The 23,993-nt window shown below is 44.0% G+C and overlaps 2 protein-coding genes across 3 annotated transcripts; both read left to right on the plus strand.

The window, feature by feature from the left end:
* Positions 1–316: 316 nt before the first annotated feature.
* LOC124142277 (alpha-(1,3)-fucosyltransferase 10-like) lies at positions 317–8,814 on the plus strand. Of its 2 annotated transcripts, none has more exons than XM_046510655.2 (6): positions 317–731; positions 1,573–1,623; positions 2,984–3,147; positions 4,789–5,201; positions 7,149–7,329; positions 8,130–8,814. In XM_046510655.2, the coding sequence occupies exons 1-6, from the start codon at positions 719–721 to the stop codon at positions 8,652–8,654; spliced, it is 1,347 nt and encodes a 448-aa protein (XP_046366611.2). In that variant the 5' UTR covers positions 317–718; the 3' UTR covers positions 8,655–8,814. The 2 variants fall into 2 exon arrangements, with proteins under 2 accessions (XP_046366611.2, XP_046366612.2); XM_046510656.2 differs by having other exon boundaries at positions 319–731; positions 2,858–3,147.
* A 5,031-nt stretch (positions 8,815–13,845) lies between these two features.
* Positions 13,846–22,922, plus strand: LOC124142363 (5'(3')-deoxyribonucleotidase, cytosolic type-like). Its single transcript, XM_048392758.1, has 5 exons — positions 13,846–14,158; positions 18,169–18,269; positions 19,190–19,250; positions 21,641–21,755; positions 22,742–22,922. Exons 1-5 carry the CDS (start codon positions 13,937–13,939, stop codon positions 22,885–22,887), a joined length of 645 nt encoding a protein of 214 aa, XP_048248715.1. The 5' UTR covers positions 13,846–13,936; the 3' UTR covers positions 22,888–22,922.
* The last annotated feature ends 1,071 nt before the right edge of the window (positions 22,923–23,993 follow it).

The following is a 23,993-nucleotide window of genomic DNA, read 5'->3' on the forward strand; positions in this document are numbered from 1 at the left end:
CGGCGAATATGCATAATCCCTGCAGTTGTCGGGAAAATATGCATTATGCCTGCAGTGGTCGGGAGAATATGCATAAGAGGCGATTGACGGGATGGAGTGGTCAGGTATGCCGACTTGGTTGATGCATGTCATCATATTCCATTTGCGTGGATCGATGCTCATGGTGTCAATCACTTGATTGTCTGGTCCGGCCTCGATTATTTACAGATTATGTATTATAGCTGGAATATTGCGTTAAAACAACAAACAAACAAACAAACAAACAAACAAACAAACAAACACACACACACAGGTATGTTAACTTATATGACAAATTGTCTTTATGCTACTGTTGTTGCATGTTTGACGAGCTGGAGGTAATTTTGATAGTGACTAACTGTTATACTACGCCTATAGATGACGTAACACCCCGAGAGCCTGTCCCATTATTAGCTGCCCCTTACAAAACCGTGTTCCACAGGTCGCACAAGTGTAAGCCCAGTGTCACGCTTCATTTCACACCATGCGCACTGAACTCGTCTGACCTGGAACCTTCTCAAACAACCGGTCGGGGCTTCTTGCAGCATGCCCCGAACAAGCACTACCTCCTTAGTCGTGTTCTGTGTGTAGCAACATTCAACCGAAGGGAGGCAACTGCGTTGAAGCGATATTTCGGAGAAGATCTGTTGACCCTTCCAGGCTATTCAGTGACGTTGTTTGTGATCGCGAGGAGTACAAGATGTTTCGTCCAGGTAAGTTGTGTCGTATCTTGTCACCGTAGTTCCTTATCGATTATCCGTTATTTATTGATTACCACACGTGTGAGTGTGTGTGTGTGTGTGGGTTGGGGGTGGGGGGGGGGGTATTTCTTTACGTACGCGCTGTGTTGGAGCTCGTCGCATGGGAGTCGGGTAGACTGGTGATACAGTGTTGTAGGATAAAGTTACCCTCTGGAGGGGTTGGGCCGGTCAACTTTGCCGGTAACTGTGTATAATGAAACCATGTTTATATTGTGGGCCATGCCGTCTCCTGGAATATGTAGTCCTGAAAACCGGATAGACCGGCCGTTATCGACGGGCCGTTATGTTCGGTGGTTGGGAACGTGAGTGGGTGGGGACGGTGTAGGGGTGGGGGTAGGGGTGGGGGTGGGGGTGGGGGTGGGGGTGGGTGATGGTGATGGTGAGGGTGGGGGGTGGAATTGAGTGGGTGGGTAAGTGAGTGAGTGACTAGGTAAGTAATTGAGTAAGTGGGTCAGTAATTGAGTGATTGTTTTTGTTGATGGTTGAGAGTGAGCGAGTGAGTTTTTGAGCAAGGTCATGTGGTCAAGGTAAGTGGTAAAAACTCGACACACGGCAGGCTCAGCTCGGTTTCCGACTTACAATACGTGAAGCCCATTTCTGGAATATTGCTATACCGGGGTAAACCCATACTTACTCACTGTGTTACTTTCAACACTAATGTAGCTGTATCCAGCCAGTTTGCAGTAGTCAACAAGCATGGGATGCTCTGAGCAACAGTCCACACTAGTGCCATGTTGTACTGTCGTCCAGACCTGTAGCAGCTTCACCAACACAATATCCTGATGTGTTTCAGATTTGCTGGTTCTCTTCATCTTACTTGGAAGTTGTTACGTAACAATTAAAGGTAAGTTGATCTTGATATTCGTGCATTGATTTAATGTTGTATATTTAATAGTCTAAAGCGTCCCATTTCTTTATTAAGGTTGCATCCCTTAGTCGCAAAAGAATTATTTGTTTTGTTTGTTTGTTGTTTAACGCCGCACTCAGCAATATTCCAGCTATATGACGGCGGTCTGTAAATAATCGTGTCTGGGCAAGACAATCCAGTGACTAACATCATGAGCATCGATCCACGCAATTTGGATACGATGACATGCATCAACCAAGTCAGCGAGCCTGACCACCCGATGCCGTTAGCTTCCTCTTACGACAAGCACAGTCGCCCTTTACGGCAAGCATGGGTTGCTGAAGACCTATTCCAACCCGGATCTTCACGGATACAAAAGAACACACTAGTCGCGGGTTCGGTTCCCATATTTGCCCTAAGTATGATCCGTGATCAGTTGGTTGGTTGGTCTGTTGTTTAACGCCGCATTCAGCACAGTCGCCTCTTACGACAAGCATGGGTTGCTGAAGACGGGTTCCGTGATCAATCATCCAAATTGTTCATGTAACCGTCTATGACCTGTTCCACTCCAGCATTTAGCCGTGACGTTAATGACATAATTGACATACTTTACAAAACAGCGTAAAACCCAACTCGCTCACTCACTGAAAACGTTTCAGGTCCAACTGTGAGAGAGTGAGTCAAGGTGATAAAAAACTATTTGACATCATGTAAATAAACGATACTGATTTATGTCATTCTCATCGTTCCACGTCGAGATAGAGGTCACACAATCCTTGCACGACTTAGGCGTGGTCCGATGGGGATGCCTTGTAGGCACCAATGACCTATATTGTGTGTCGCCGTGCCCCGACACTGTCTTTCGATGCTCAGTCTATCAACCACCGGTTTGCGTGGTCAAGGCGCGACTATAAACAGGTTGTTCGTACTACAACATTTACTCAGTTCCCTTCTCTGGGGGTGGAGTGAAGTGAGAGGGGCATTAACGGCGCCTTCAACATCACCGCACTTATATAGTGACGTGCATGTGTGTGTACACGAGCGTGCGTGTACTAGTCCGTCTTATACCGGTGCGAGCCAAATGAGATACCATGCGATACCAGTTTATCATGGATACCACACACATTATAATGACTCCGAGCCAACGAGTGTTTTTTCCCCCTTAATGCCGAACCCCAGGCAGGGTAGCAATAATTACCATCTTTAACGTCTTTTGGTATGTTGCGCTCAGGGGATCGGACCACCAACCTTCCGCTCTCTGGGCAGACTCTCACAACACGGCTGCCTGGTAGGATGAGAAGTGGGCGATGAATTATTTCAAGTCTTTTGATGTAGAACTTGTCTTCACACCGTGCAGGGCATATTGTAAGCTACACAGTGGATGAGAGTCACGCCGACCTTCCAGTTGTGACGTGGTGGGAGACGATTGGTGAATATTCTGATTACGTCATTTCCTGTGAGGCGGAGCAGAGATGTGTCGTGTCCAGAAACAAGACAGCACCGCCCCGGCAGCAAGTAAAGGTGAGTACCAGTGATGTTTGTTTGTTTGTTGATTATCGCCGCACTCAGCAGTTTTCGAGCTATATGACGGCGGTCTGTAAATAATCGAGTCTGGACCAGACAATTCAGTGACTGACATAATGATCATCGATCCACGCAATTTGGATACGATGACATGCATCAGCCAAGTCAGCGAACCTGACCACCCGATTCCGTTAGTCGCCTCTTACAACAAGCATAGTCGCCTTTTACAGCATGCATGGGTTGCTGAAGAGCTATTCTACCCCAGATCTTCACGGGTCGAGTACCAGTGAGAAGATATGGACGGTAAAGGTTTTGGGTAGTTCAGCTTAGTGCGGGACATACAAGAGTGAGTGAGTGAGTGAGTGAGTATGGTTTTACGCCGCTTTTAGGAATATTCCAGCAATATCACGGCGGGGGACACCAGAAATTGGCTTCACACATTGAACCCATGTCGGGAATCGAACCCGGGTCTTCGGCGTGACGAGCGAACACTTTAACCACTAGGCTACCCGACCGCCCGGACATACATGAGCCACGCATTTATTACACTTTACCTGCTAAAAGTGATTGTAGAAAACGGTTAACTATCAAATTTTAGTTAACTAGACTGTACAGTCGACCGATAATATCATGTATTGTTGTATTGTTTGTTGTTTCACGCCGCACTCAGCAATATTCCAGCTACATGACGGCGGTCTGTAAATAATCGAGTCTGGAACAGACAATCCAGTGACTGACATCATGAGCATCGATCCACGCAATTTGGATACGATGACATGCATCAGCCAAGTCAGCGACCCTGACCACCTGATCCCGTTAGTCGCCCCCTTACGACAAGCATGGGTTGTTGAAGACCTATTCTATCCCGGATCTTCACGGCAAGCATGGGTTGCTGAAGACCTATTCTACCCCGGATCTTCACGGCAAGCATGGGTTGCTGAAGACCTATTCTACCTCGGATCTTCACGGCAAGCATGGGTTGATGAAGACCTATTCTACCTCGGATCTTCACGGCAAGCATGGGTTGCTGAAGACCTATTCTACCCCGGATCTTCACGGCAAGCATGGGTTGCTGAAGACCTATTCTACCCCGGATCTTTACGGGTCGATAATATCAACTGTGTGTGGAAATGGTTTAGTTACAATTGAATACATCTGAATATACCCATTCACAATCTACGTACTCTGAGAGCAAGGTTTAAATGTTTCGGAATACAACCGAGGACAAAGTTCTCGGAATATTCTGTCGGGTGGCCAGTGCACACAGTCCCAGAATCAACTGACACTGTCTTTAGGGTCGTGATCTTTTACATCAGACCCTCCTGGAACATTAAGAGTGAGTGAGTATGGTTTTACGCCGCTCTTAGCAATATTCCAGCAATATCAGGGCGGGGACACCAGAAATGGGCTTCACACATTGTACCCATGTCGGGAATCAAACCCGGGGCTTCGGCGTGACGAGCGAACGCTTTAACCACTAGGCTACCCGACCGCCCCTGGAACATTAAGAGCAACACACACAGTAATGTCTTCATCCATGTCACCGGCACAACGCGCACCTCCCACTTGCCGTTTTAGGTGTATAGAATATGTGATTTTTGTCTTTTTTTTGTATTAAGTCCCAAATTCTATTTACAGATGTACTTATTTTACGGCTCACTTTTCCTGTCGAGTGGCCTCCCTTTGCCAAGGAAAGATGGCGACCTTTGGGCACTTGTTCACGAAGAGTCACCGAAGAACAATGAATGGCTGTTTTCGTTCGAGAGCACCATGGAGCTGTTCAACTACACTGCAACCTTTCAGCGAGGGTCAGACTACCCCTTCCCCACCCACTGGCTCACAAACCTAGATGCATTGCTGAGTAAGGAATATTTAGTCCCGACTCACAAGAAGAACCTGCTGAGAACAGAGGGTGGTCTCGCTCCCATCATATTTGTCCACAGCGACTGCCACACGCCGTCCAACAGGGAGCAGTACATCAAGTTGCTACAGAAATACGTCGATGTCGACTCCTACGGCTCCTGTCTCCATAACAAGGACTTCCCAGAGGAGTAAGTATTTATTATATACTTCAGTGCGAAAACCTGTTTTCCGAAGTTGAGAAAAGTGATATTTTCATTGTTGTGAACATAACAATTGATATTTTAATGCAGTGAACATAAGACTTGATATTTCACTGCTGTGAACATAACATTTTGACGGAACTATTGTCATACAAGAGTGACCTCCCCGCAAATTGTCTCCCTTTATCGTAACAATAACTTCCTTTTTATGTTAGTTCCACATTGACAAGGCGAAATAATGACAGATGGTCATGTATTGTGTTTCGTGGGGTTTGTTATTCTCTTCAAAATGTTCCGTTATAAACTGTAAATGTCTCACTTAACTCGTCAACCGAGACCGTTCGTTTGGCGAAGCGCCATATATTTGTTATTTGACCAGCGTGAATTCTTTCGCTTCAGATGACGGTCTCGAAGTTTTCAAGAATATTTTTTGTTAAAGTTGATTTTTTATTTAATCATATCTATATGTATGATACAGAATTTTCGCGACCCTAAATATTTTTTTGCTACTTTTGTTTATATTTTTTATGATTTTGCAAACAAGAAACTACCAAATACAAGGGGTGGTGACCCGTCCCTGTGTGTTTGGGAGGGAGAATTTATGTTTCAAGGTTTTACATTTGTAATGAAATAATTTAATTTTCCTATAGACAACAACACAAAAAGTGTGTAATAAATAGGATATTCCTTGTGTCTCGTGAAATATCATGTTTCTCTCATGTCGTGACGGGAGAACAGGAGATATTTTCACGCGTTTATTATTCTCTTGCAAATATTTCGTTATAAACTGTAAATTTCTCATTTAACTCATCAACCGAGACTGTTCGTTTCGTTAAGCCCTTCTCTGGTGCCCCCCGCCGTGATGTTGCTGGAATGTTGCTAAAAGCGTCGTTAAACCATATTCACTCACTTTAAAAGCATTTATTCTTGAATTGGGCAGAAATTCTGCAGCCTCAGTATTTTGTAATTGGATCTCCTGATCCCCGTTCACTGCAAATGAAATGCACACATATTGTGCTGGTCAGTTGAAGAGAAGTAGCATAAAGTAATGTTGTTATAGAACAACTGTCTGCCATCCAACAGGGTCAGGACGAGAGCGTGTTGGTACGAGACTACGACCCTTGACCAACACAGAATTCAGTTGTTATGGATGAAATGAAACAATTATTATGCTACTGCCAGGGTCGTATTTTGTAGGTATATGGAGATCCGCATATAGGCTAGGTGACTAACACCTCAGCGTGTATGTATATGAAACCGACAAGAAATGCATGAAAACTTGCATTAGGCCTACACACATTGACTGTGTTCTTCGGAATAGCTTCTCATTTGGAAATTATTGTACTGCTTTATGCTCTTTTAATATCAGGGGCGGTCGGGTAGCCTAGTGGTTAAAGCGTTCGCTCGTCACGCCGAAGACCCGGGTTCGATTCCCGACATGGGTACAATGTGTGAAGCTCATTTCTGGTGTCCCCCGCCGTGATATTGCTGGAATATTGCTAAAAGCGGCGTAAAACCATACTCACTCACTCACTCACTCTTTTAATATCCAACTTAACTGGTCTTATCTCTTGGAAAAGAAACGGTAGGCACCAACAGAAAGTGTTTGTCCCATCCTTTCAAAGATATACTGATTGAGTGAGTGAGTTGGGTTTAACGCAGCTTTAAAAAGTTTTTAAGTTATATCACAGCGTGTCATATTAATGTGGGAGGTAGTCCCGACGTGAACCAGTTCTCAGGCGTTTACCACTTTGGTAAACACCATGAGCACGGGGTCCTTCCTATTGAAACGTAATCGTTGCGAACCTGGCATTGTTAAATGTTGTCCAGCAAGAGGTGTTTACAATTCTTACTCTGTTGGATAGGTAAAAATCAAAATTTACTCAGTGTTGAGGAAATAAGAAAATGGTTACTATTGTCGTTTCTCTTGTATAGGTTAAAGGATGTGGATGGTATGGGTGGTTATATGAAGGAAGACTTTTTCAAACTGATTGCCCGCTACAAGTTTGCAATAGCTTTTGAGAACGCCATCTGTGACGACTACATCACAGAGAAGTTGTGGCGCCCTCTGCAGGTGGGAGCTGTCCCTATCGTGCTCGGCTCGCCGACAATCAGGGTGAGATTATTTGTGTTGGTGAAGACATTTTGGTCAGATTAAATTTCTTATGCTTTAACGTCCGCCCGGAGAGCGGAAGGTCCGGGGTTCGATCCCCGGCCACGTCATACAAAAAGACGTTAAAAGATTGTACTTGTTGTTACCCTGTCTGGCGCTCGACATTAAGGGGCTAAAACAAGGACTGGTCGGCTCGGAGTCAGTATACTGTGTCTGAGTGGGGTATTCATGTTAAACTGCGGCATGGTATCTCAGTGAGCTAGCACTATAAATCGGCATCAGTCCGGACTAGTACAAGCAGCAACAAACACACACATACACGTGCATGCACGTCGCTATATAAGTGCAATAATCTTGGACGCGACGTTAAACCCAATTTCACCTCACCTCTTATGCTTTACCAATACGTTGCTGCAGGGTACACACGTTTAGTGATACAACTACACAGGTCGTTATTACCGTTTAGGACCACCTCTGTGGTCAAGTGGATGAATTAAGTCACACATTAGATAAAAGGTAGTATATATGACGTATATATTTATGTAAGTCGGAATATATGTCGAATTTTGGGTCGGAATAAGTACCCAGTAGCTCTGTCGTAAGGGACATTTAAAATGGAGGTCGGGAGGTCAGAATCTGTGATTGGGCAAAGTGGGTGTCATGGATGGTGTTATCGATGTGATGTGAAGAACAGTGTTGACTGCGACATCAAACAACATTCGCTCAGTAGGATCAGTACTTCTGTTGATAGTACTTCTGTAAAATTAATGAAAATTGGGATTTAATGTTCAATGTATTTGCAGGACTTTTTGCCGTCCAACAAGTCAGCGATTCTCGTGGAAGACTTCGCCAGTGTTGCAGAATTGGCCGAGTTCATCAAACACCTTGACCGGAACGACGAACAATATGAGTCATATCGCCAGTTCAAACATACGGGTATTTCAAACCCAACCCTGAAGTCAGAAGTAAGCCGACTGCCTCATGCCCAGTTTGCTGGCGAGACTTTCGTCAAGGCTGTTATAGGATACGAGTGTTTTATCTGCGACAAGCTGCACAAGGCACTTGATGCCACAAGGTCCGGAGGACCCCTGCCGAAGGCACAATCCAATCAGAAACATCTTGATTGTCCTTTACCTTCCGTAAAGTATGACGAAAACGGTAAAACTGTCCATGACCCTCTTCGTGATCGCGAGGTGGCCTTCTACAAGACGAATGCGGAGGTGTTCCGCCAGTCCTATGAAGTGGGTGAAAACATCACAGCTCACGACCTCTATCTAGCAACCACTCAGAGATGGAAAGACGCAGATGTACATAAGGACGAATTATGATGCAAGTTTTTGTATAATAGGGAATTGTTTTTGTATTAGGGTCATCTTAGGGCTCTTCTGGTGTTGGGGGCACGGGTGTCCCAGTCGTCTAAGGCGCCGCCATTCGCTGTGCAGAGTTGCGTCCCTTGGGCTCGCCAGAAACCTATGATTGTGGGTTCGAATCCCGGTTCGCTCCGATATGTTTCTAGGTTTGTCAGCACCATACCCGTGCTCATGGGTTTCACCGAAGAGACCTGCATCACTTCGGGCTTTCTTCCCACATTAAGCTGACTCGCCGCGATATAACTGGAATACTGTTAAAGGCGGTGTTAAACCCACTCTTCTGGTGTTTTTTCTTGTATTAAATGGTGACCCGACATTCAAGGAACAGTTGTTATGTAAGGACAAGATTGCAGTGATGGTGCTAGACGTTTACCACTAACGTGAATCATACCAACACGGGTATGGAGCTGACAAACCAAGAAACACAATCAGGGCGGTTATGGAATTCGAACCCACGTTCAAATTTTGTGACGAATCCAGGTACCTTAGACGGCTAGGCCACTCGCGCCCCGTGTTCCTTCGAAGACACAACTAAGGAATGACATAATAGTTTGCGTTCGACGAATGTTTTCACAACATAACTTACGAGCCACGTCTTCAGAAAGAATGGAAAGATAGGGGCTCGCTTAGATGAATGAAAAGGGATACTAGTGTTCGGCAACGTGAAGTTGGGGTATGTAGTTTGTTAAACATGTCAGATCATATCTAGTTATGAAGGGACTGACATGAACTTTGCCTGTCCTTTTAAGAGTGAGTAAGTGAGTTGGGTTTAACGCCGCTTTTAACAGTATTCCAGTTATATCGCGGCGTGTCAGCTTAATGTGGGAGGAAAGCCCGAAGTGATGCAGGTCTCAGACGTTTACCACTTCGGTGAAACCCATGAGCACGGGTATGGTGCTGACAAACCTAGAAACATAATCGGGGCGAACCGGGGCTCGAACCCACAATCATAGGTTTCTGGCGTGTCCAAGGGACGCAACTCTGCACAGCGAATGGCGGCGCCTTAGACGACTGGGCCACCTGTGCCCCCTGTGCTTTTAAGACACGAGAACTACTTCCTTGCCACACTGTGTTGGTTTCACTATGTCACCATGGGACAGAACATTTAATTCTTAAGTTTATTTTGATTGCCGGAACATGTTCAACTTCATGTCATCTTGATTATCACAACTTGTGTATTCCCTTCACAAACGCCTAGTCTTTACACACTGTACATGAGGGTAATGCTACAGTAAAAGGGAGCAAAGTTGTTGGAAGTCATAGCTGGAAATAACGTATTATGTCCATACTAAACGTTTTCAAAACACACAAACCCGCGGAAGTTGTAACTGTGATAGGAGAAAGCATATCTCTTGTGTAGAAACGGGTTTGTAATAGAATGAAGTGTTGTGGCAGCTGGACTCTGAGTTCTTATTGTACCAAAATTGCATTAACAGCAGCACATTCCTCAGATTCACCATACTGTAGTCTGTATCTATAAAACTGAACATGTGTGAGGGCAATAGTGGGAAAGAGAATTGGGAAAGTTCGTCACTTAAACTAAGCTGAAACTCTTTAGACAGCACTGGAGGGAGGGGTGGGGGTCGTTAATGTGACTAATTGATTTTTCACCGCCCTGTCTGACGTACATTTTCATGAACAATTGTTCAGTGATACTTACCACTACATATGAAATGGATAATATAAGTGTATTTTGTTAATTGGACTTTGACAAATCGTCAGACCCCACCTTCCTGTGTGCAGACATACTTTGGCGCAAGGAGATCTGCGTCGAGTGTCTGTGAGATGCATGATTGCTGTACGTGAATACAAGCGTTGGTGTTTAACAGATTAATCACAACAGAGGCAAAAAATCCAGACACACTCCTTGGCTGCTTGTGTTGCTGTTGAGCTACTGAAGTGAATAAACCCGTGAGGATCCGGGGTAAAATAGGTCTTCAGCAACCCATGCTTGCCGTAAGAGGCGACTAACGGGATCTGGTGGTCAGACATGCTGACTTGGTTGATGCATGTCATCGTATCCCAATTGCGTAGATCGATGCTCATATCAATCACTGGATCGTCTGTTCCTGACCAGATTATTTGCAAACCGCCGCAATATAGCTGGAGTATTGCTGAGTGCGGCGTTAAACAACATGCTAAGCATGTATCATTACATACAGGCTAATGACCGATAAGTAAGATGGCGTGTGATTTGAGAAAGTGTGTGTGTGTGTGTGTGCGTGTGTGTGTGTGTGTGTGCGTGTGTGCGTGCGTGCGTGTGCGCATTCATATTCATATTTTCTGTAGCCAACTGACATCATGACATATTAAACTTAGTCATATTATATTGTTACTGTCTTTGTTTTTTATTTATAACATATCAATAAGACATAATTATTACGATAATTGAAATCACGATATCTTACTTTTCAGCATGATGACTGGGCTCCCCTTACCTAAATGAGTAGACAGGTAGCCGGATTTTTTTTATCGAAGGCTGCGATTGGACGACACTAAACATAGCATTCTTTCATCCTTTGTCTGGGGCGGTCGGGTAGCCTAGTGGTTAAAGCGTTCGCTCGTCACGCCGAAGACCCGGGTTCGATTCCCGACATGGGTACAATGTGTGAAGCCCATTTCGCTGCAGAGACTAGATGCGAACTGCAGAGGTTCTCTAGTTCTTCCATGCCCCAGCTCGCTATGCAGAGTTATGTCCCTTAGTTGGGACAACTGTCTATTTGTATCGCAGCTGGGGCCTTCAGCGGGTAGACATGGGTAGGCGTTGACGACCAAGACGAACTTCACTCCACAGTTGGAAAACACAAGTTAAAGGACAGATATCACATGTACCCGTTTTGTTCTCAGCGATCTGTTCATTCACGTTGCCTTGCAGCTCCGCGTTGTGTCCGAGGAGTCATATTCCAAATAATGTTTTCCTTTGACTCTAATACATTTCAGGGGGCACGGGTGGCCCAGTCGTCTAAGGCGCCGCGATTCGCTGTGCAGAGTTGCGTCCCTTGGGCACGCCAGAAACCTATGATTGTGGGTTCGAATCCCGGTTCGCCCCGATTATGTTTCTAGGTTTGTCAGCACCATACCCGTGCTCATGGGTTTCACCGAAGTGGTAAACATCTGAGACCTGCATCACTTCGGGCTTTACTCCCACATTAAGCTGACACGCCGCGATATAACTGGAATACTGTTAAAAGCGACGTTAAACCCAACTCACTCACTCACTCACAAATGTATTTCAGGAAAAACGGCATAGATGTGCTATTATCAGCGAGTTAAGCTATAGTTTTAGCATGCAGTTCCGGTATAATCAATGCCACTTACACTGATGCCTATTGACATGATAGGGACATATAGCTAAACCCTGTGTGTTCAAGGGTACCACAGTAACAGTGCATGTTCCATGCGCTGAAAAGACCGCCTCCGTGGAGAGCGGAAGGTGGGGGTTCGATCCCCGTCGCTATATAAGTGCAATAATCTTGAACGCAACGGTAAACCCCACTTCTACAACCGGAATGTTTCAGGCACTATGTTTAGTTTTTTTCTTGATATGTGTTTCGGGGCGGTCGGGTAGCCCAGTTGTTAAAGCGTTCGCTCGTCACGCAGAAGACCCGGGTTCGATTCCCGACATGGGTACAATATGTGAAGCATATTTCTGGTATCCCTCGCCGTGATATTGCTCTAACTGTAAACTCCAAGTGAACACTGAGAAAACAAAAGTGTTAGTTTTTAAAAAGGGAAATAAACTATCAAGTAGGGAAAAATGGTTCTTCAACTCACAACCGTTACAAATTGTCACTTCTTAAATAAATATCTGGGGGTAACCTTCACAGGCTGATTATCGTGGAATTACCACACCAGTAATGCAGCAATGCAGGCAAAAAAGATACTAATGGGAATCTTACATAAATATAGTTTAAAAACTGTCACTGATCTTTCATATCAAACCTTCTTTAAAATATTTGATACAAAAATTACTCCAATTCTTTTATATGGAGCAGAGGTCTGGGGGCATACTGAATACAGAACTATTGAACTGGTCCATCTATATGCCTGTAAACGATTCCGTGGCGTAAAAAACTCTACATCGAGTGTTATGGTATATGGGGAATGTGGACGTGTACCACTTTACATATTCAACATCTTAGAATTCTCAAGTATTGGTTCAAGATTCTTAAAATGCCTATTGATAGATTACCTAAAAATGTTATGATACGATATTATTGTATGAAAAACATGGAATCCGCAATTGGGTATATGATGTAAAGTCGTTATTAAATGATTGCGGCTATGGGTATGTTTGGCATAACCAATGTGTACCAAACAATCCAGATTCGTTTTTAGTATCTTTATGCCAAAGACTTAAGGATATATACTTACAAAAGTGGGCATCGCATGTTTTAAGTTCAGAAAAACGCAATTATTACAAGCTTTTCAAGACAACAATTTCCCTAGAATACTCTTTGTTTGACATCAACTTTAAAAGGTTCAGAATAAGTTTAGCACAACTTAGATGCAGCTCTCATAGACTTAGGATCGAAGTAGGCAGGCATAGAAACAAACCAGAGAATTGAGAATATGTGAGAAATGTGGTTTAAATGTGATTGAATATGAGTATCATTTTCTGTTAGTTTGTCCAAAATACGACCACCTTAGAAGACAATATATTGATCTGCCTAGTTATGTACATCCCACTCTACAAACATTTACAACGATCATGTCAACAACTGATAAAGATACTCTAAAAAATCTATCAATGTTCATTTATCATGCTATGTTAATTAGAATATGACCTGTTAAACGGATCTGTAACCACTCCCGAAAACAGAATTGTACTATGGGCCTGAAGCCTTTCAGTATGGAACAAAAACGTATCCTTTCCTATTGCTGGAATATTGCTAAAAGCGGCGTAAAAAAACATACTCACTGACTCACTCATACGTGTTTCATTGTCAATGCGTCGGTTGGCTGAAACAATCACGGCTTTTTAGAACATTTTGTTACCTTGCTATCTAGAAATGCAATCCTTAAATGCAAGCGTTTACAATTCAGGGAAAACTGTATTGAACTATTTTACCGCGCCACACGTGTCCCCTTTAAACGGAAATCATATTTCGTTTCACATGTGCAGTCCTTCTTTTCAATTATACCTAAAATGAGCTTCCTTGTTGCAAAGCCGCATGTCTCAGCGTGTTCACTGACATACAACGTAGTTTAGACACACATACCGGGCCCCACACACTGTGATGTCTAAACGTCATACCAAGGGCCCGTCAGCCCAGGCTAGAGCTAGTAGCAGAACTAGCTTGAGAGTATTGCTAGATATGGATCAAGTGTTAGCCGACTTCGAAGGACATTTTCTCAACACCTACAAACAACAGCATCCAGACTTGCCGTACATAGAGAAGGAGGACAGAAATACCTTCTACATAACTGAACAATACGCCACTCTGGGTCCAGACCTGCCCGTAGGTATATCACATCGACCGGAATAGCACAGCCTGCTTATTTGACTATCAATAATAATGTCATAGTTCACTGTCTTTGAATGGATATCTAGTGGGGCGGTTAAGGCTGGATATTTTGTCACAATTGTTCACTTTGGGTTAAGGCATCAAACTTGGCACACTTAGTATACACATTCGTGACCAAATCGTGTTATTCCGGGACAAGTCGAATAGCGATTCGTGCCTCTCTCATGGCCACTTTAGCTACCGGGTTTTGTCTTAGCGCAAACAAGTGTCAACTCGTTGCGTAATGGTTCACATATATTTTCCCATATATTATATATATTTCAGATGCAATTTAAAGCACATCGGGGCGTGCGGAATTATACTGTATGATTGAACACATTTAACTTATCTTGGGTATATTTTCGGCAAAATATGATCCAGTCCAAAGACCCATCTTACCGCACCCCCACCCCTACCCCACACTTATTTTCTTCTGTAATGCGAATATAAACCTGAATTGTGGAACCACCCGCTACCAGGAGTCCGGCTTACGGTCTTGGTGATTGTCAGTATGATACATAGAGGTTATCACGCGAGTGTGTTTGGGGATGGTAAATATCCTGCATTAGGAATAAACATTGTATTTAGCGAGCCTTGGCGAGCTAAATACATAGTGTTTATTCCTAATACAGGATATTTACCATCCCCAAAAACACAAGCGTGATAACCTCTTTATCATATAATGTCATGCTTTAATTCTGCTTTAAAATCGCTTTCCCTCTCTCGCAAACATTACCAAAACATTGCGAGTTTTCCTGGAATGCGCGCATTAATATTTATTACGTCACAGGGTAAGTGATGTGTCAGTCGGACAGTGACAGTAGCCAATATAGTTCCAACTGAAATCTGTTTCTTATACAGTGGCGAAGCAACATATACGCAAAACAACAGTTGTTTTTAATTGCCTTTCGCGGCAATCCATCGGTCTGTCCGCTAGAGTAACTGCCCTTTGTCAAAGGGAAGCTACTCTAACCCTAGTCTATGAGACGTCACGGGCACGGTCAGACGTTGTTGACAGTCGGTCTGTCCTGTCATAACGTTAAGAAGTGTAGTCAGATGTACACACAGCGACAAAACCAAACAAGGTAACAATTCAAACATATTTCGGCTAAATCCAACTATTTTAATTTGTGGAGAAGGTTTCAAGTCGCAGAGGTCTACAAGCACAGATATTGCTACTGATCCCGCTTGGCTAGGCCTCGCGCCCTCGCAAAATTGTTTCGAAATTTATACCTCCAAAGTAGCCAAAACTTATAAAATGCCTTAGCTACGTCACAGTTAGACACTGATTTTCAGTATATTAGACTGTTCTTTTGATAATGATAGCAATTATCCCTGTTGTTTATCCAGATTCCCGATGGTTAATTCTGACTCGATCGCCGAATGACGAGGACGACGCCATGTTTGTTTATAAACAGTGAAAGTAGTCCTACTTGACCTTTGATATTTGCATCTCTATCCGCATATGACCCCAACGGATATCGTTTTTATCCGTTGGCTTTATCCTGCCGAGAAACCTGCCCATTATATGATAAATAGTCTTATCAACATTAATTCTGGCACTATTTTCAGGTACAGATGCAAGACCAGATAATCCTTTTTAATTAATTGAAACTATGAGCCTGAATATTGTTTAAAAGAAAGACACATTGCAACAGTCTAATTTGTGTGGCAGACAATTTCTTCTTTTTTTCAACAACCTAAAGGGAAATTTCTTTTTCAAGAACTTTCTGGGACAATGTAGGAACGAAATGTGTTAATATTTCAGAACAAGGTCGAGGACATCGGACACCTTCGATTCAAGTGGACTGATACTTTTATGTCATGGGTCCATTTAGAAATAACTGAATACAACACATCTTAATCAGGACAAAATATTCTTGTGCTCAAAAATATATTTCGCCACACCTTGGCAAGAAAATAGCATCGCCGGAATTATTCTCTCGCTCCAAATGCTGAGCAAGTTTATGATGTCAATGCTTATTGGAAAACACTTGATAACGTTAAAAAAGAGTATTTCCGAAGAAAAGAGTATTACAAGAAACAAGAGTGCAGTTTCAAATTGACAGTTTTTCGAAATCTCTTAAAGAAAGTGAAGGGCAGTTAGAATGACAACATGTTCCTTAACAAAATATACTCTTACAAAAACAGGGGATACTCGGAAATAACTTAACATTTCCAAAATTGTAAAAAATATAAGTTTCTAGTAATAGTTGTTTGATAATAATGAACGAATCGGGAACACGTTACAAACGGTAGTGAGTGAGTGAGTGAGTGAGTATGGTTTTACGCCGCTTTTAGCAATATTCCAGCAATATCACGGCGGGGAACACCAGGAATGGGCTTCACACAATGTACCCATGTCGGGAATCGAACCCGGGTCTTCGGCGTGACGAGCGAACGCTTTAACCACTAGGCTACCCGACCGCCCCTACAAACGGCAGTGAAGTATGACAGTAGATGTTATGACCGCCAACGATGTTAAGGACGATAGGGGTAAGATGGGAAATTTCAGAGTAGACGTTTTTGGATCATCAGTGCGTAATACGGCCATTATTTGTCAAACATTTATTCACTCGACGAGGCACACTGAGTATGAGCCTCCCAATGGCGATTTGAGTGTGTTCCACTCCGCCAAGTTCAGCCTGTGACGTTGACGTACACGTCTCCTTATGTCCAAGACGTGTTCAAAGGGGAACGTCTGGGCTCATTGCTGGCCATGGCATTCTATGGATGTTGTGCCTGGGGCGAACACTGGCGATTTGTGCACGGTGAGCAAGGGTGAAGTCATCCTGAAAGACAAAACGTCGAGCCACACAGGTCCTGAACGGGGTCGATCGTCAACATTTTGTTAAAGGTTGTGAAAGGTTGAACGGATTGGCCAGTGCACGCTGACTTCTGCGAGTTTCCAGCATATCAATAGCCCGTAGAAGCTCCGCAAACAATGAATCAAATCAAGCAAATCACAACTGTTTGTTAAGCAGAATCAGTAAGACTCATAGTAATAATATTCCACATGGATTAATCGACCTTCCTTGAAAGTGTCAAAATTAGACATGACACCCTACGCACGTGTGTGGCGCTACTGCGTGAGACACGTGCAAACTACAGGATGTGTTAAGAGTTACAGACATCTTAAACATCCTTGCATAGGATGTTTGTCGTCGACACTTATCTTTATTTTGATAGTGGGTATTAACATTTATGGTTCACGATCCCTTACTTTTTATCCCCCCGGTTTGAAAACCCCCCGGAGAGATACAGCGATCAGCATGTCCGTCTGTCTGTCCGTCAGCCGTCCCTTTTCCGTTTCCGGAGCAGTGCTCCAAAACCGTTAAATATTTCTTGTTGAAACATGCTATATATATATCAGTCTAGTGATGATCTGGTGCCTTTCGATGATTTGGGATTTGGAAAAATATTGAACAGTATTATTTATTTCTTCACTGAACTGAAGGCATAAAATGGCAATGAACCAAAAGTGGGGTATAAGTAGTCAAACTCCATTTCCGAATTGCACCAGACCGGGGGATATGTCATCTCCTGATGACTCCTGTTTTGAAGAGTATATATTCTGAGCAACTGCAGTTGTATAACACTGTATGTGCCTTACACACGTGCTATACAGGTGTGAACACAGGGCACGAAACGTAATAACGATATGCTGGATGGTAATTGGACACCCTGTAAATGATCAAGCCGTGAATTGGTGTGAGTGAGTGAGTTTAACGCCGCTTTTAACAGTGTTCCAGTTATATCACGGCGTGTCAGCTCAATGTGGGAGGAAAGCCTGAAGTGATGCAGGTCTCAGACGTTTACCACTTCGGTGAAACCCACGAGCACGGGTATGATGCTGACAAACCTAGAAGCATAATCGGGGTGTGTGGATTGTAGACATCGATATTGCCTGTCATCTATGACCGAGCTGTGCAGACTGCTCTGTAACTCTGTATCTGCCTCTGCAGGAGACGGTGGAAGACATCATCACAGAGGAGTTCTTCTTCCTAAACATCCCGGAGATAGACGGGGGCGTGGCTGCAGCCAGGGAGATGGCAGACATGGAGGAGTGTGTATATGATGGAATGACTTCATTTGGCCGTGACCCGTGAAGATCCGGGGTAGAATAGGTCTTCAGCAACCCATGCTTACCGCAAGAGGCGACTACACTTGTCGTAAGAGGCGACTAACGGGATCGGGTTGTCAGGCCCGCTGACTTGGTTGATGCATATCATCGTATCACAATTGCGTAGATCGATTCTCATGATATCAATCACTAGATTGTCTGGTCCAGACTCGAATATTTGCAGACCGCCGTCATATAGCTGGAATAGCGCTGAGTGCGGCGTTAAACAAGAAGCAAGCAACCAAACAAACAAACACACAGGCATCTTAAGTTATCTGACAAATTGTATATTGGCCTTTTTCGGTCGTTATATCTTGATATTTCTTTCTAAATAAGTATGTCTATGTTTCAGGCATAAGGTTAAGCTACACTATCACAAACCTATTTTCACATTTTCACCAAACTTTAACACGTTTGATGAATGTAAGTATGTTTTGAAAGTATGTTTGTAAACATAATAAAATAAACATCGAAATCTTACTCTCTTAGTCTTTATCGAGTCGGGGGCACGGGTGGCCCAGTCGTCTAAGGCGCCGCGATTCGCTGTGCAGAGTTGCTTCCCTTGGGCACGCCAGAAATCTATGATTGTGGGTTCGAATCCCGGTTCGCCCCGATTATGTTTCTAGGTTTGTCAGCACCATACCCTTGCCCGTGGGTTTCACCGAAGTGGTAAACGTCTGTGACCTGCATCACTTCGGGCTTTCCTCCCACATTAAGCTGACACGCCGCGATATAACTGGAATACTGTTAAAAGCGGCGTTAAACCAAACTCACTCACTCACTCACTCACTCACTCACTTTATCGAGTCTTATTTCTGCATTTGACACATGGAAGCGCTCAATAGCATGCATGTTTGTTTCAGTGTGGATGTGTTCATTTGCACCAGTCCAATGACGTTCTATAAATATTGTCTACACGAGAAGGTAAGTCACTGGTGCAGTGTTTATCGTACTGAGATCAGACGTTTTTGTTCTTGTTTATAATGTAGAAAGCACTTGTGTCTCGCGTGTTTCAGTTGTATGATGTTATTAATGCGTATAGAACAGGCCATAAAAAATGCATGAGAAAACGTGTGAACAAATACGTCACTTTATTCATACCGGTTCACTAGTGCAAACATAACACAGTATTTCCTTGATCATAACAGTCAGACATTTTCGACTATTATGACTAATTAATTCCACAATGTCTTGTTGTAGTATCAGTGGGCTGACCCCAGTAAACAGTTCCATGAGTAGTTGTAGTATCAGTAGGGCTGACCCCAGTAAACTGTTTCTTGTGTGGTTGTAGTATCAGTGGACTGACCCCAGTAAACTGTTTCTTGTGTGGTTGTAGTATCAGTGGGCTGACCCCAGTAAACTGTTTCTTGTGTGGTTGTAGTATCAGTGGGCTGACCCCAGTAAACTGTTCCTTGTATGGTTGTAGTATCAGTGGGCTGACCCCAGTAAACTGTTCCTTGTGTGGTTGTAGTATCAGTGGGCTGACCCCAGTAAACAGTTCCATGAGTAGTTGTAGTATCAGTGGGCTTACCCCAGTAAACAGTTCCTTGTGTGGTTGTAGTATCAGTGGGCTGACCCAGTAAACAGTTCAATGAGTAGTTGTAGTATCAGTGGGCTGACCCCAGTAAACAGTTCCTTGTGTTGTTGTAGTATCAGTGGGCTGACCCCAGTAAACAGTTCCATTAGTTGTTTTAGTATTAGTGGGCTGACCCCAGTAAACTGTTTCTTGTGTGGTCGTAGTATCAGTCGGCTGACCCCAGTAAACTGTTTCTTGTGTGGTTGTAGTATCAGTGGGCTGACCCCAGTAAACAGTTCCATGAGTAGTTTTAGTATCAGTTGGCTGACCCCAGTAAACTGTTTTTTGTGTGGTTGTAGTATCAGTGGGCTGACCCCAGTAAACAGTTCCATTAGTAGTTTTAGTATCAGTGGGCATACCCCATTAAACAGTTCCATGTGTGGTTGTAGTATCAGTGGGCTGACCCCAGTAAACAGTTCCATGTGTGGCTGTAGTATTAGTAGGCTGACCCAGTAAACTGTTTCTTGTGTGGTTGTAGTATCAGTAGGCTGACCCAGTAAACTGTTTCTTGTGTGGTTGTAGTATCAGTAGGGCTGACCCCAGTAAACAGTTCCATGTGTGGCTGTAGTATCAGTAGGGCTGACCCAGTAAACTGTTTCTTGTGTGGTTGTAGTATCAGTAGGCTGACCCAGTAAACTGTTTCTTGTGTGGTTGTAGTATCAGTGGGCTGACCCCATTAAACAGTTCCATGTGTGGTTGTAGTATCAGTGGGCTGACCCCAGTAAACAGTTCCGTGTGTGGTTGTAGTATCAGTAGGCTGACCCAGTAAACTGTTTCTTGTGTGGTTGTAGGATCAGTAGGGCTGACCCCAGTAAACAGTTCCATGTGTGGTTGTAGTATCAGTGGGCTGACCCAGTAAACTGTTTCTTGTGTGGTTGTAGTATCAGTGGGCTGACCCCATTAAACAGTTCCATGTGTGGTTGTAGTATCAGTAGGCTGACCCCAGTAAACAGTTCCGTGTGTGGTTGTAGTATCAGTAGGCTGACCTCAGTAAACTGTTTCTTGTGTGGTTGTAGTATCAGTAGGGCTGACCCCAGTAAACAGTTCCGTGTGTGGTTGTAGTATCAGTAGGGCTGACCCAGTAAACTGTTTCTTGTGTGGTTGTAGTATCAGTGGGCTGACCCCATTAAACAGTTCCATGTGTGGTTGTAGTATCAGTGGGCTGACCCCAGTAAACAGTTCCGTGTGTGGTTGTAGTATCAGTAGGCTGACCCCAGTAAACTGTTTCTTGTGTGGTTGTAGTATCAGTAGGGCTGACCCCAGTAAACAGTTCCGTGTGTGGTTGTAGTATCAGAGGGGCGGTCGGGTAGCCTAGTGGTTAAAGCGTTCGCTCGTCACGCCGAAGACCCGGGTTCGATTCCCGACATGGGCACAATGTGTGAAGCCCATTTCTGGTGTCCCCCGCCGTGATATTGCTGGAATAGTGCTAAAAGCGGCGTAAAACCATATTCACTCACTCACTGTAGTATCAGTAGGCTGACCCCAGTAAACTGTTTCTTGTGTGGTTGTAGTATCAGTAGGGCTGAGCCCAGGAAACAGTTCCATGTGTGGTTGTAGTATCAGTAGGGCTGACCCCAGTAAACAGTTCCATGTGTGGCTGTAGTATCAGTAGGGCTGACCCCAGTAAACAGTTCCTTGTGTGGTTGTAGTATCAGTCGGCTGACCCCAGTAAGCAGTTCCGTGTGTGGTTGTAGTATCAGTGGGCTGACCCAGTAAGCAGTTACGTGTGTGATTGTAGTATCAGTGGGTGGAGAAGCATCTCGGCGAGCAGTGGCTGGACAGAATCATCATCACCAAGGACAAGACGCTGGTTCACGGGCACGTGCTGGTGGACGACAGACTCAACATTACAGGTGGTGTTTCAGAGTCGATCTTGCCGTAGTTATGAACCATCTAATGTAAGTAGGGGTAGCCTAGTTGTTAAAGCGTTCGCTCGTCACGCCGAAGACCCAGTTTCGATTCCCAATGTGTAAAACCTATTTCTGGTGTCCCCGCCATGATACTGCTGGAATATTGCTAAAAGCGGCGTACAACAATACTCACTCACTCACTCACTCTTATGCAAGTCACATTAGCGCTGACTTGTTGGTCACAAACATTGCCAGGCTGACAACTGCTCATGTCCACTTGTACATGTTTATGAGATTGAATGGATGGAATGTTCATGAATGAAACACCCCAAATGATTGAACCTTTTATAGTTGGCACCGAAATATCCCCCAAAATTACCTTACATAATATACGTGGAGGCTTTAAAAGCTCAATCCGAAATTAAGTCCACGTTGTGTTACACTCTCGGTATAAAATATGGATGCACACGACGTGTTGCGACCTTGACGTAGAGCGCCAGGTAAATCTCGGGAAAATGTTCAAGTAGCCTTACTTGGAGGCAAGACAAGATTAGTACACTTTCAATTGTATCGACTTTAATTAACTCCACAGTGTTTGATTGTTTGTTTGTTTGTTTGTTGTTTAACGCCGCACTCAGCAATATTCCAGCTATATGACGGCGGTCTGTAAATAATCGAGTCTGGACCAGACATCATGAGCATCGATCCACGCTATTGGGATACGACGACATGCATCAGCCAAGTCAGCGAACCTGACCACCCGATCCCGTTAGTCACCTGGGTTGCTGAAGACCTATTCTACGCCGGGTCTTCACGGGTCAACTCCACAATGTCATTCAAATAACTTCCCTATGAGTGATAAGATTACACTAAGCAATATGCCTTTGTTGTAAACTGTATTGAGAAGTTCATACATTTATCGGGAAGGAAACCGTTTAATGCAAAGACTCAACATAATATTAGTGAAAGCGTGCATTATCTTCCTCCAGGTGTATGTGAGCAGCCCACCTGGGAGCACATAGTCTTCACGGCGAACCACAACGCAAGGTTTGACGCGGGGGGCAAACGACGGCTGGACAACTGGACAGACGGACAGTGGAGGAGTCTCATTGAAGACTTTCAGAAGAGGATATGACAAGCTGACAAAATAGAATACATGCTGGAACAATCGGAATAGTGTTGTGTTTTTATTTATTATCATAACTGGTTTAACACAATATGTTTTATTTCTGTTATGAATACACAGTATGTGCAAGGTCGTTTAGAATTTTGGCGGTGGTGTAGCCTAGTGGTTAAAGCGTTCGATCGTCACGCCCAAGACCTAGGTTCGATTTTCCTTATGGGTACAATGTGTGAAGCCAATTTCTGGTGTCCCTCGCCGCGTTATTGCAGAAATATAGCTAAAAGCGGTGCAAAACAATACTCACTCACTTTTAGAATCTGCTGAATCAGATGCCCCGTGTGGTCAGCAGTGGAAATTATTTGTGTTTAGATTGTGTCTGCCTCTTCAAACGCATGTGTTCCAACAGCCTACATTTCATCTGTGACCTGGCTGGTTTGGTCTGTGAGCTTCTCAGTGGACATTACGGAACAGAATATGCCCTTGCACCACCTGCTGGTAGTAACTAAGACACGACTCATCTGAGCATTGGGTGGTCATTGTGCGCGACATGGTTTATTGTGTTTCGATGCAGACCGTACCTTGACGATGTGCGTCGGTGCTCGTACTATCGACCACCGGTTTGCCTGTTCCTACCTTGGGTAGTTAAAGGCTGTCGTGGTATAACTGGAATACCAGCCTCGGTTTGGTACAGGTTGTGGTATAGCTTGAATATCAGCCTCGGTTAGTTAAAGGCTGTCGTAGTATAGCTTGAATATCAGCCCATGAAAATATCACCTGTGTCAGTCGATGAGGTCGCATGTTATGTAAGTTGACAAGAACGCCGATATCCTCAATATTCTGCTCACCGTTGTATATCTGTGTGTCAGATAACGTCACTGAATGGCTTGGAATAGGGTGTGAACAGCTTTGAGCTATGAAATGCACAACATCCATCGCCTGATTTATTGTTTACATCGAATCAGAAAATGACAGTAATTCTTTAACCTTTATGAAAGCTGGGTGTGCATATGCTTGATCCTTCATAGACATAACGTACCAGCAGAACATCATAATCACGTATAGTCATCTTACTTCAGATTAGAGGTGAGGTGAGGTGAGAAATGGGGTTTAACGTCGCA

The sequence above is a fragment of the Haliotis rufescens genome, unplaced genomic scaffold (genome assembly GCF_023055435.1).
Source record: "Haliotis rufescens isolate VD_foot unplaced genomic scaffold, xgHalRufe1.0.p SCAF_11, whole genome shotgun sequence".
NCBI classification, from domain to species: Eukaryota; Metazoa; Mollusca; class Gastropoda; order Lepetellida; family Haliotidae; genus Haliotis; species Haliotis rufescens.

Coding starts and splice junctions, on each gene's coding strand:
- LOC124142277 (XM_046510655.2), top strand. Junction 1,624..2,983: donor TTGTTACGTAACAATTAAAG/GTAAGTTGATCT, acceptor CACACCGTGCAG/GGCATATTGTAAGCTACACA. Junction 7,330..8,129: donor TCGGCTCGCCGACAATCAGG/GTGAGATTATTT, acceptor ATGTATTTGCAG/GACTTTTTGCCGTCCAACAA.
- LOC124142363 (XM_048392758.1), top strand. CDS start 13,937: ATGTCTAAACGTCATACCAAGGGCCCGTCAGCCCAGGCTAGAGCTAGT. Junction 18,270..19,189: donor GAGATGGCAGACATGGAGGA/GTGTGTATATGA, acceptor TGTTTGTTTCAG/TGTGGATGTGTTCATTTGCA. Junction 19,251..21,640: donor AATATTGTCTACACGAGAAG/GTAAGTCACTGG, acceptor GTGTGATTGTAG/TATCAGTGGGTGGAGAAGCA.